A 13,688-nucleotide genomic window follows, 5' to 3' on the forward strand; every position below is an offset into this window, starting at 1 on the left:
CCGTCAGCAGCCTGGCAGCTCTATTTTGAACCAACTGAAGTATCCGGACCGTCTTCAAGGGTAGCCCCACGTAGAGCGCGTTACAGAAGTCAAGACAGGAAGTCACCAGCGCATGTGTCACTGTCGCGAGGCAGTCGTACTCCAGGTAGGGGCACAGCTGTTGAATCAGCCGAAGCTGAAGGAAAGCGCTCCTTGCCGCTGCTGTCACCTGAGCTTCCAGTGAAAGCTCCGGGTCAAGGAGCACTCCCAGGCTGCAGACCTTGTCCCTAAGAGGGAGTCAACCCCATTCAGGACTAGGTTCAATTCACCCTCTCCGAAGCCTGATCCACCAACCAACAGGACCTCCGTCTTGTCTGGACTGAGCTTCGGTTTATTGGCCCTCATCCAGCCCATTACCTCGGCCAGGCACCGATTGAGTATAGCCACTGCCTCACCTGGATTGGTGGAAAACGAGAGGTAGAGCTGGGTATCATCAGCGTACTGATGATTCCGCAGCCCACACCTCCTGATGACCTCTCCCAGTGGTTTCATGTAGATGTTCAACAGCAAAGGGGACAAAATGGACCCCTGCGGTACTCCATGGCATAGCTGCCATGGCGCAGAGCCTTAGTCCCCCAGCACTACCTTCTGGAACCGGCCATTGAGATAGGAGCGGAACCACTGCAAAGCAGTGCCTCCGACCCCCAATCCTGCAAGCCTATCCAGAAGGATACCATGGTCGATGGTATCGAAAGCCGCTGAGAGGTCCAGAAGAACCAACAGGGACGCACTCCCCCTGTCCTTCTCCCTGCACAGGTCATCGTACAGGGCGACCAAGGCAGATTCAGTGCCGTACCCGGGTCTGAAGCCGGACTGAAATGGGTCCAGATAATCAGTTTCATCCAAGAGTGCTTGGAGTTGTCCCGCCACCACCCGCTCTAACACCTTGCCCAGAAATGGGATGTTGGCCACTGGTCTATAATCAGTGGCCATCTCTGGATCCAGTGACGCCTTCCTCAGGACCGGTCGGACTACCACCTCCTTTAAAGGGGCAGGCACCCGACCCTCCCTCAGAGAATAGCTCAGTGATAATAGCTTGCTCAAGGCCAACCTAGGAGCTGACTAATGTCAACCCATATCCAAGTGTTCCTGCTTGATACAATTCCCCTGCACAGCACTCAACTAGAACCTGCATGAAGTGTGCCAATGTCAGAAAAAACACCGTCACAAAAATACCAACAATAGGCATCAAAGCATAATTGAAGTCAAAGCAGGGTTCAGCCTTTGTACAGTGTAGGTGGATCTCCTTTACAGGACAATATTCATTTCTGGCTGGTCTAGGACAAATAAAATCCTAGCCGTCCTTACAGTGAACTATGCGATCTAAACATAGCAGCTTCAGGCTAGGGAGATTTACAGGCAGAGAATTCTGGGAACTGATTATCTAATTTAAGCCTGTCCTAATTTAAGCCTAAGAAATGACTATTGTATTAATAAGGCAGTTCTGCCTGAGTGGGAGAAAGATAGACAGACATTGACCAAACTTATCATAAAATTAATATGTTAATGTCACTGCAAGGATGAGTACTTTGATACTGTGTGGTCGCTCAAAGAGGGCTTTGTTAGAAAGTAGTGTGTATCTTTTCTAATTAGGCAGCTATGCCAACCTGGTAGGCTTATGAAATAAGAGGAAAGAAAGGATAAATACTCTCCACACAGTAGCACTGCCAAAGTTGAATAAACCACCATCCCTTTGCCAGCATTCACCCAGGGGAATACCTTTATGTGGTATGTGATTTGAAATTCAGTTCACAGCCTTCAAATAGCCTAGACTACCTGCAACACACATACACAAAACAGAGAGAGAGAGTGACTCAAAGGACTGGAGGAAGAAGGTATCTGTTTCAATATGTTGGGTATTTTTAGTGAAAGAGTGGCCTATGTTAAGTAATATTATAAAAGGTTTTTACAAAGCCTTCTAATGTATTAATTTGTTAGATTGCTATCCTGCCCATTAGCCAAAATTATTATTATAACTTATTCACTTGGTTCTTATTAGAGAATGGTCCCGGAGAATCCATAAAGCCACTTTGCAAGCACAGTGTCTTCCTCAGATGGCTCAGCAGGGCTGTTTGTGAAGACTTACAGGGACTAAACAGCGTATGAGAGGAAAGCATTAGCACATCTTATGGAATTCCAGAGCCTGCTGCCCACTGGCTCCTCAACCTCTGTGCTGCACACCCACAGAGATGTCAGCATCTGCATAAGAGCTGAACACCAGTATTTGCATACCAGCTACCAATTTTCCCTTTTTCCTCACCAGCTCTGTTGTTGGCCTGGGTAGCTACTAAGGAATCACGCAGAATACCTGCATCTTCTGATAGTTGTAAAATCACCACCGACCTTCCTTCAATATCCTGAGCCAGCTTTCTCCCTCCCTATCAAACAACATATTGAGGCAATCACATTCTACATAATGGGTCCCTACCTTCATGCTAGAACATTTCAGTTTGGTTTCAGTCTGGCATGTTTAAAACTTGGATGTACTGCTTTCATTGCAGTAACACCAGGTTGGGACAGTTATTGCTACAATGACAACCCTTTTGGTCAATTGTAGGGCATGCTTTTCCCAATTCTTATTCTTTTGCATATCTAAAAAAATGTGTGCAGTTTCATTTAAGCCCCAAAGCAACTATGTACTATGCTGATAACTATTTTATTATGTCCAAATCATTTAGTATCAATTTATGGAGTTGTTTTCTCAGACAAGATAACACTGATCTTATTAAAACACTCATACACAATCTCTCTCTCGTAATGCCTAATATTTAAGTTCAATATTCATTGGGTTAAATCCCTATCTAGTCAGCATGCTTAATAACTCTCCACTATTCCAAATCAATGGGAAATAATCTGTCCCATATGGTATGAATAACAACATGGTAAAAGGAATTGATGCAAAGTGGAGTGTTTCCCAGCACTCACAATAATGTTACATTTGCAAATAAGTCTGTCCAGCAGGAGAAAATTGCCACTTTTGGCCTCTGTGTCAGCTGCTGCTTGCATGTCTTCTTTACTTTTGTTTAAGTCACCAGGTTGCTTGATTAGTGTTACCCAATGCAAGCTCTGTTCTTGAAATTCTATGCCAGCCTGGAAAGCTGTCTGTTGTGCAACATAACGAAGATGCAGTATGGTTCTGTTTCAAAAGGACAATATAACCTGTGAATGTCTCACTTTTGAAGTAACCCCTCAGCACTAATGGGGTTTAGAAAAAAATACCCATTGTTCATTGTGGATTAATGCCCAAATTAGAAGTGGGGCAAGATTTTACAGTTTTATTTTTATATAAACGGGGGTAATCAATGAATTTGGACTTAACCATGGGTTGTGGAAGACGTTGGCATCAGTTTCCAGGGCAACAACATAAAGTCAGGATGATTTAGCCTTCTGAGAAGAGAATCAATGGCTCTGAAGGATTGTTTTTTGCATATATTAAAAAGTCTCAATTCTTTCCTGTATTTTGAATTTTAAGACAACATTTCTCAAATGAAATTGCCTTATAAGTACTCATCTGCAGAAAGGAATATGTTACTATAAAATTCATTTGTATTGTCTATAGTATTACCAGGCATTACAGAATTTATTCACAGTAGATTTGTATTCTGGTGAAACGGAAAGCATGTCTAAACTCTCTATAAACCCTAAATTTGTTTTTCCAATTTACAGCAATGATAATTCAGGTTGTTACAAGTCCCTCTACAGATTCAGTTTTCTTACTGGCATTAAACTTCCATCTTACGAAATGATCTCAAGATAGGAATATGCTGATGCTAGGAAGGACCACTCCTTTGGGTTCAATGGACTTCCTGCCAAATTCCAATCCAATGACTGGAAGTGGGCAGAAACAGTTCTTTTCCCAGACTTCTGCCTCTAAGACAGGTTGCAGTTTGTGCATCTGTCCTTAAACACGAAAGAAATCTTGTACAAATTTATACAATTTGCACAAATTTATGCAGTTTGTGAAAATAGTACTATTTGCACAAACTGGAAACCAGAAACTATATAGTGGTAGATGTATTTAAACAAATCACACTAGAATGGCAGTTTTCAACTTCTGATTTCACAAATAGCATGATTTACACTGATTTCCTTAGTGTCTGCATTTTTTAAAAGTGAAAAATCTGGTTTGCCTTAGAAACAGAAGTCTAAAAGCTGTCCCAGCTCATATAAATCAATGCTGGCACAGGGGGAACAAACTAGAATCCAGATGCCCAAATTCGGAAATCTGTCAGATGTTCACCTCCTATCAGAAACACTCCTATTTTATGGGTGGAAAAAGTCAGACTGAAGGCCTTTCTCCATTGCTTAGGATGAAATTTGCAAGTCTCTAGATGTAAATGTTAGCACTAACAAAATAAGAACTAATATGGAATTTCTGAGAAATGTATGGAAGAAACAGGTCAGGTCAGCTTACTTGTCCTCAGAATGATCTGATTTAGGGGAATGTGCACCTGTGAGAAAGAAAGAGAGAGAGAAAAGGGGAGAGAGAATGAGCTAGAAGAAAGGACTTCCCTGACAGGAGACTACAAGAGAGAGTAGATGCGATGGAAGTCTTGTTTCAGCAGCAACAAAGCTGTTTCAGAACCACTAAACAGCAAACTCACTGCATGTTGCTTCAGATTCATCAGATCCATCTGGGCATTCCTCTTCACCATCACACTTCCACCTGGATGGAATGCAGTGGCCATTGTTGCAAGTGAAATCAGTTTCTGCACAGGTCTTCTTGGCTGAAAGATAAAAGATTAAAAGACATTCAATTCCTCTATTTTTAGAATAATTTTCAGTGAATTCAAAATACTTCCTACTTAGGAAAGACTAATTTCGTATTTTACATGGGCATAGCTACACTTTGCTGGCTCCCTTTAAGTGCTTCTTGCCCTTCTGGAATCTGTCTGGACCCAATTGCCTTGAGAACAGAAGAAGCAGAGGACTAAGCAAACTGTCCGCTGCTTCACTAACTACAATTGGGCCCCTTCCCACCAATAACAGACTATTTTAAGGCCCAGCTACACCCTTTGGAGTGAATGTGGGGATGAGAAGGAAAACGAGGGGCTTTTGTTTTTTTCTTCCTCTGTAGCTCTACTGTTTTGTTTGTGGTCTGAAAATTGGCAAAAAGAAAGAAGAAACAAATTCTAAGGGAGTCTATTTGATGTGCAAGAACCGTATTTTGTGAGGAAAGAAGTAATAGAATCAAGAAAAATTAGTAAGCAGAAAGGAATTATTTTTAGTTTCTCCTTTGCTATTCTCTCAGGTCAGCCTAAACTAATATTGAGAGATATACTCTATGACATCACAGGCCCAAAGGACAGAAAAGAGAGAGAGAGAGTGTGTGTGTGTAATCAAAAAGTAGATTAGATATAAAGCAGTTTAATATTTGTTTAGTTTTCATGTCTTTCTCCAAGGAAACTTTAATGTGAAGGTGATGAACATTTTGTGATGAGAAATAATTCCCAAGATTCTACCATTTTAATGTAGTTTTATGTTTATAGTGCCAACACAACAAGCAAAAGACCTGGTGAACACACACTTAACAACAGCTAAAGATGTCCTTTTCCCTTGATGCTCTTGTCTAATCTGCTCTTGACTCACAGTTAACATAGATTCTCTGGTTGCTTTTGGCTTAAATGTTTTGACATCACAGAACAGCTAAGCAGTGATGGCCCGATGGGTCGGTGAGCAGAGTACTTATCTGAATTCCAATACCCATCAATAATGTGAAGTTAAACCCTTTCATCTTTTTACTACCAGTAGCTTTCAGATGATGCCTTTGTGCAGGCTAATTAAAGAGTTTCAGGGTCTTGGCATGCAACTGGAAGGTACTTGCTATTTGGGTTTCTGCTGGTTCTGTCTTTAAAATTGACCAGCACTTTGAGCCATCTGTATTTTAGGTAGTCAATTTACATTGCTGAAAGAAGAAAACAACCAATCATGAAAAAGGTCTGTTTTCCAGACACCCATAATACTGTGGTGTAAATTGGTAGACTATATTACATAATTAAAAACCGCAGCACAAGAGGAAAAAAAAAAAGTACTCATCCTCATGAACATGGTGTCAGTAAATACACACTCTATGTTCATTTCAGATTCAAGGATACATTTTAGGAATATAGGAAGCTGTCTTATACCATTGGTCCATCTAACACAATCCTGTTGACACTGACTGGCAGCAGCTCTCCAGGGCTTCAGACAGGAGAGCTGGAGATGCTGGGGGCAGAACTTGGGGCCTTCTGCATGAAAAGCAAGTGCTCCACCACTGAAGTGCAGTTCCCCTGACAAGCATTTCGTTTAGCTCTTATTGAAAGTGGCTGTATCATTCTAGCTTACATATTGTACATTCACACTCTTTCTTCTAACTGCCTTCTGCTCAGGTTCCAGAATTTTTCCTTCAGAATATATCAAAGATGACTTTATATTAAAATATTACAGTTTAACAGCAATCCTAGAATGTGGAGCCACTAGTTTTTCACATTTTGTGTGATCTGTTGTAGCTGTTAGCAACTATCTGACTATAGTCAGATATGTAGTCTCCTATGTGGCTACTCTTAGCCAGCCACTGCCTCTGCTATTTATTCACCTTGGCATGACATAGCCATTTCCCTCCTGACTGACTAACATTGCCCAAGCTGGTTTGAGGCAAGAGACGGCTGCCAGCATCAGTGTCCGTTAACATTCCTGTATGATGGAGATATGCAGTTCCTCAACCACACAAACCTGCTGGCAGCAGATGGTGTCACTGATTACTTTGTTCCCATGACACTGTTTCTGAAAGCACAATTAATTTATTATCATGAATCACAAAGGGGTGAAGAAATACACTGTTGACAGTGAACCACAGGGGCAGCTTTTGGAAGTTGTTTATGCTTGGTGTGTATCATCACAATTAGATGGTCTGAAACATATTCCAGCCCCTGCAATGTCCTTGGTTCTAACCAAATATCTGCAGATTAAACTTCAGGAACGAATGTCATTCCTAAGTAAACCTAGCCTAGAAGTCTGGTATTCTGTGTCAGATTAATAGGAAAAAAGAAATTCATTTGGTCTTTCATCCTAAATAAAACCATCTAAATATCTTAAGGGCACATCTTAAGAGACATAAAATTCTATGGCTGTTTTAATTCCTATGGCAACAGAGTCCAGGGATCCAGAAATCTGAAGATGCCCCCATGTGCAAATCCCTCTCTTAATTAAAACAAGTACATTTAAACAAATACTGCTGAATATGATTAACCTTGAAATATGTAATACAGATAATTTTATTTGCTCTCAATCAGTAAATACAAAACTGGTAAAACCACATTTGATATTTCTTTGTATTAAGTTTCACTATTTTAAATAAGTCCATGTCTTTTTTCTCTTAAGCATTTTATTACAATTATCTGTGAGGTATGTGATTGAGATTACCCATTTTATATATAAGAACTGAGGAAGAATATATCCCTTGATTGCCTCTGGATACTGCTAGTTCCTCCATACTTGTCTTGACTTTAGTCAAGAGGCTAAAATATAGCAGGTAGGAAAACTTTCAGTCTCTCTGTGCTCCACGACAGGGAGAAAGGAGGTCTGGATATATGATATCATCATCATCATCCTTATCATCACCCTTTCTAGACTCCCAATAGTCAAAGTTCTCTGGATGGTTCACAACATTAAGTCACCCATCCAGATTTCCACTAGGCTCAACTCCAATTGGCTTCCAATATTAGGCAGCATTTGCCACTTCAGGCAATACAGAAGCTATCCACTTGGTCATCAAAAATATTCTTGCCCCTCCCTGCATTTTCAAAAGCATTTGCAATAAACATTCATTCATGCATACATTTGATGTCATCACAGATTATCCAGTACTGCACACTTCAAAATCATAGTATACAAACCAAAAATCCACTAATCTAGAATGAATGCATGCATGCATGTGTGCGTGTGAGCATGAGAATTCTACAAAATGATCCCCAGTCCCCCACTTCTGTTGTCAGAGTATTTTACTCCAAACCAACTCACAAGGAATGGAGTCGCTCTAATAACGAAGCAATAAGGAACTATAATGCAAAGATCAGAATCTTGTCAATTAGAATTCTTGAAAAACCTACCAATGCAAGATTAGAAACATAGAAACAGAGCGAGTCACAAGGAGCCTCCCTAGGAAAGAAGGCAACAAGACAAGTCAGAAGCAGAAGCAAATGATGACAGAAATAAGGTCAGAATCCTGAATGCAATTTTTCAGTGGCTATCATGCAGGCACACAAAGAACTGTGAAAATGACCAGTACAAAGAAACAGAAGAGAGGAAAAACAAGATAACTCTTCCAAGAAATCAAAGGAAATTCAAACTAAGATTAGACATGGGAATCCTAAACAGTGGGACCTGCTATCTTACTGGGAGAAATAAAAGAGAAGGTGGAAACAATATAGGGAAGAACTATACAGAAGAGATAAAAGAATAATGGACTTCTTTGAAGAGGAATCCTATGAATAAAGTGAAGGTGCTCTGAAAGCACTTGCAAGGAATAAAGCATCAGATTCGGACTCGATAGGGTGCCAAATGAACTATTCCACGCTGCATACACTTGAATTGGCATGCATAATATGCCAATATGAAAAAATGGCTCACAGATTGGAAATATTTAATATACATTCCATTCTTAACAGGAGATTTTTTTTCCTGCATCAACTATGCATTAACTGTGGAACCATTACAGTAATTTCCCACGCAATCAAACTGTTGCTCTAGAAGTTACAAAAATGCCACCCTATATGGAGCAAGAAACGTCTGATATTCAAGTTGGATTCCAAAAAGGAAGAAGAACTCAAGATCATATCACAAATATATGCTGGATACTGGATCACACCGAAGAATTCAGTCTGTGCATTACAGATTATAGCAAATCATTTGACAAAACCTATCTCATGGTTAAAAACTACTACAGACCGGAAAATTTGACCAGCGGTCTGCAAATACATTGTCAGATCACCACTGGGGATCATACATTTCTTTTTGGCAACCAGTAGGAAAAGTCTTTACTATATTCTGCCACCAAAATAATACGTTTCTAAAAACTGCCAGCAACACCAATAAGCAGAATATGCCTCATCAACTGTATAATCAAGCTGCTAAAAATGTTGTGTGTTATATGGGAGAGCTGCTGTAAGCAGCCCACCTACTACTCCTCTCCTACTAAATCACTGTGTTGATCAGCTGGTGCAAAGAACAGCACTATATTCAATGTGTCTCAGTAGAGTAGAAAGGGAGACACATGAGCCTTCTTTACTACCAGAGACTGTCTACCAAGTCTAGCCAACATTTTGAGAACCATAATTATCACCAACCATTGAACATATGGCAGCAGAAACAATCCTTTCTCGCAAAGAGGAAGCTGGCCCGTATAATCATTCTTAGAGCTGTTTCAATAACAAAATGATAAAGGAGGAGGTGGGATTCTAACAGTTTGTCTCAGGCTGTAAGACAATTTCAATACTCATCAAACAGAAATGAATCTTCTGAAATGAAGTCTCAATGGGCATTCAGACCAGTTACTTAGGACAGAATCTGTTCTTTTGTGCTTTGATTTCTGAATTGGTGGGGAAGGACAGTTCCTTTTGTTGAATGATTTAAATGCAGAGAGAAGATAAAGAGGAAGGGAGCTACACTATATAAATGGTTGTTTGAAAAGCAGCCATCTGTTCTGGTTTTTATGGGATCACTGAACAAGACAATGCCAAATCCTGCAAGCTGTAACTGTTTTATTGCAATCAGCCATGGGCTGTACTAGCCCAAACTGAAAGATCATATAGTAGGCATGATCCACAAAAGGCTATGGACCAGGAATGGAGGCAGCAATGTCTCCAAGAAGCAAAAATTTGTTCAGAGGACATTCTGGGGGCTGGGGAGAAAGTAGGAACAGCAGGTGCCACTACTCTTAGATAACGGAGTTACATTTCTGCTGAGGATGTGCAGAGAGTCTGAAGAGAAAGGGCATAAAATTCTTAAGGAAAATAGTGGCTAAAAGAATTCTGAATTGCCATAATGTATCAGAGCTAATTCTTCAGACAAACTTGAACTAGACAGAAGCAGATCAATTCCGCAGGCAAAGGTGTGACAAGTACTTGATTTGCCCGACAAACAAGCTAAAATTAGAAACAAAAGAAAAAAACAACAACACTTGATCCTAAACCTATAAGGATTCAACCTAGTGAATCCTCAATAGCCAACTGTAGTTTTCTGTCTAGTCCAAAATTCTGCAACTCACATTAGGATCTTTGTTCAGCAGCCTTAGTCTGGCTTTGGGATGTGCTGTAGCCAAAAATAAGTTCAGCCTACAGTTTGATAAGTTGAAGTTACATAGCTAAATTTAAAAGGTCTGTGCATCTTGTTCCTGAAAGTATAAAAATACTGCAGCAGGTCAACAAGACCTATAAAATATGTCAGTCTTTGCTTACCCAAATATTAGTGCATCCCTAGGCAAAATATGCATGCCAGGTCCTTGCTGAGAGTTTAACATATGCCTTGAAAATGAGTGGATAAATCCACAGGGAAATAAATTCAAGAAATGAAATGCCCAGGGCTTACTTCTAGTAAAGAGATTATGCACACATTTTGTATGCAGGCAGTCTCCAGGCTACAAATGCCCAAGTTACAAACAACCCATACTTACGAACAAGTTGCCATAAAGCCCATTAATTTTCTAAAAGTTACTACAGATAATCATCACCACACACACACACACACACACACACACACTCACACACAGAGAGAGAGAGAGAGAGAGAGAGAGAGAGAGAGAGAGAGAGAGAGAACAAGAACACGTGAAAGGAGAATGTGAAGATGTGATCTGACTTACATACAAATTCTACTTGAAGATGAATTTTTGTTTTCTTAGGAAAGGAACTCGTTTGTAACCCGAGGACTACCTGTACATATTTGCCAAGAAGTTGCATGTCAAATGAACTTTTGCTTGTATAAATTCAGTGGGGCCCAAAAGGCAAGAGAGATGCCAGGGGATATTATTATAGATCTTACATTACTGCAGTGTCTCAAAAAAAATAAAAAGACTAAGTGACCAGTCCAAGATTCACATGTTAAGACAAACATAATTCAACAACAATCCATAGTTGTCGTGTGTGCTGGCTTGTCATTATGTTTAAACCAGCTCTGTTACTTAGAGGCTCACAGAGAGTCCATACCAAGTGTTCCCATGGTAGCATAAGTTATTAAACCACAACTAACTGGGGCTAAATTTGTCAAAAACTAAGTGGGCAGGGGATAAGTACAATCCAAGAGAAAAGATTCCACAGACAAACTTGGAAGTACAGAAGTCAAAGCAGGGACTCATGTGAAAATGGAAGCCAACAGGTCAGAAGCAAGTCCAGTAGTAAGAATACTTCACAATATTAGGCAAGGAACATTTAAAACACACACACACAAACACAATATAAAAAATCAATTAGTAGCCCAAATCTGCTAACATTCAGGTTTAGCACAATGTTATTTCTGAAATCAAAAATCTATTTTGAGGGCTTTGGATGCTTTAACATTAAAATTCTAAATCATGCATTCTGAAATAGGTTCTCTCTCTCTCTCTCTCTCTCTCTCTCTCGTACACACACACGCGTGCACGGCTGTTAAGAAAAAACAGTTTTAATTTGAACACAGTGAACTCTTTCTGAAAGCTTCTGGTGGGGCTTTTCACAAAATCCCTGAAGGTGAGCTGGATAAAAGTTTGAATGCCTTCCAGTTTCTTGAATTCCATAATAAAGGCCAATCCAATAATATAAGCAACAAAATTTTATTGGACATTTATTATGTATTTATTCAATCTTTAAGCTGCCTAATAACCAAGATTCTCTGCACAGTATAATAATCCATTAAAAACTTAAAAGTATAAATGTTAAAATGTATTTTATACAAGTTTTATATAATAAAAACAACAGTTAAAACCAAGATAAAATCAGCAGGGAAAAAAACCGATTACATCATCAGTCAATATGAGAAATATTGGCCAATCATGTTTAAGAGGAGTGATACAAGGTAATGGCTGGTATGCTGTTAGTTCTTATTTGAAGAGTCAGAGAACTAAAACTTGAAAGCAGGCTTTTTGCCAACATAGCTTAGACAAAGCTCTGATTGTCTTCAGCAATCCAAATTCTCAACTGCAATTGTTCAAAACCAGGTTGCATTACTTAGGAACACTGCCATTTTTAAAATTCTAAAAAAAGCAGTAAATGCACAGATCAAGGATACAAGGCTCATGTAAAAAGAAGTTATTACTTCCAAATGTATTCAGAAATATGCCTAAGTGCAAGGAGAAAACAGTCTGGAAAACTGGTGATGGTATTACTGGTTCTGTGAGTAGATTTGTTATTACCAGCCAACTGGGAAATGACTTGCTGGGCTACACTATAGAACATAAAAATAAATGAAGAGTAATGTACATTGACCACTTTGCTTTGCTGTTAGATAGCAAGGGAAATTACAAAATCCTTACAGTTCTTTGGTTTTTATAGAGGACCCTTTCCTTTATCAGAATTTAACTGGATTATGGAGTCATTTTAAATGGAACCATCATGGTTGATAGTTACAAAAGGCTTATGGTTTGCAGTAATTCAAAATCTAAGCTATTAACAATTAGCAGTTTCCATGCAGGAAAAAAGTGAATCCAAAATTCACAGTGCAAGGGATGCAGATACTCTTATTATTAAATGAATGAGTAATGTCTAAAGCAAAAATGGACAACACAACCATTAAATCATTTCTATCCTTCAAGTCTATTTTGTGTGGTACATTCAAACTAATTTATTTATTTAAAAGTTTTTCTAACCCATCCACCACTAGCGTCTCAGGGTGACTTACAATAGGGGTCTCAAACTCGCGGCCCGCGGGCCAATTGCTGGGATGGGTGGGGCACGGGGGAGGGGCCCTGCGGCCTTCAAAGCACCGGCAGTGCCCAGGCCGGCCTCCGGATGAGCGGCCCACCACCACCGCAGTGGTGGAATACTTGATGCGGCCCAGCCTCACCCAGACTCTACTTCCAGCGGCCCCCAGGTAAGTTGGGTTTGAGACCCCTGACTTCCAATGAAAAACGAATGGAATAAAACAAACACCACAACAGCCAACCATTTAAAATAATAAAACCCCAGTTAAAATCAATTAATCATTAAAATGATGTGAAAATAGAAAGGGTTTTGTCCAATGCCAAAAGAATACAACGTTGGTGCCAGGCAAACCACTTTGGGGAGTGTATTCCACAGTCGGGGCACCACTTCAGAGAAGGCCCTGCTCCGGGTAATCACCCTCCTAATCTCCTTCAAGGAAGTCTCCCTGAGCAGGACCTCCACCTCAAATTTCAAGGGGCGGGAGAACATACAGGGAAAAAGGTGTTCCTTCAGGTATTCTGGACCCAGCCGTTTAGGGCTTTGTAGGTCATCACCAGCACCTTAAATTGGGCCCAGTCTTCAATTGGTAGCCAGTGTAACCAATAGAGGGCTGGCGTTATATGTGAGTACCTGCCAGTCCCTGTTAACATCCTGGCAGCTCTATTCTGAACCAATTGAAATATCTGGGCTGTCTTCAAGGGCAGTCCTATGTAAAGCACGTTACAAAAATCCAATCAGGAAATTACTGAACTTAAGAATTATAACAGAGCTTCTTGGCACCTA

General features: G+C 40.1%; 1 protein-coding gene across 1 annotated transcript in view; it reads right to left on the minus strand.

The window, feature by feature from the left end:
• The window catches only part of LRP8 (LDL receptor related protein 8), a 224,408-nt gene that overhangs the window by 75,811 nt on the left and 134,909 nt on the right, over window positions 1-13,688 (minus strand). The window contains exon 3 of the mRNA XM_044430436.1: window positions 4,644-4,766. Coding sequence (XP_044286371.1) covers window positions 4,644-4,766 — 123 coding nt within the window. The remainder of the gene's footprint in view (window positions 1-4,643; window positions 4,767-13,688) is intronic.

This window comes from Varanus komodoensis, unplaced genomic scaffold (assembly GCF_004798865.1).
Source record: "Varanus komodoensis strain SLA01 unplaced genomic scaffold, ASM479886v1 scaffold20_1, whole genome shotgun sequence".
Classification (NCBI taxonomy): domain Eukaryota; kingdom Metazoa; phylum Chordata; class Lepidosauria; order Squamata; family Varanidae; genus Varanus; species Varanus komodoensis.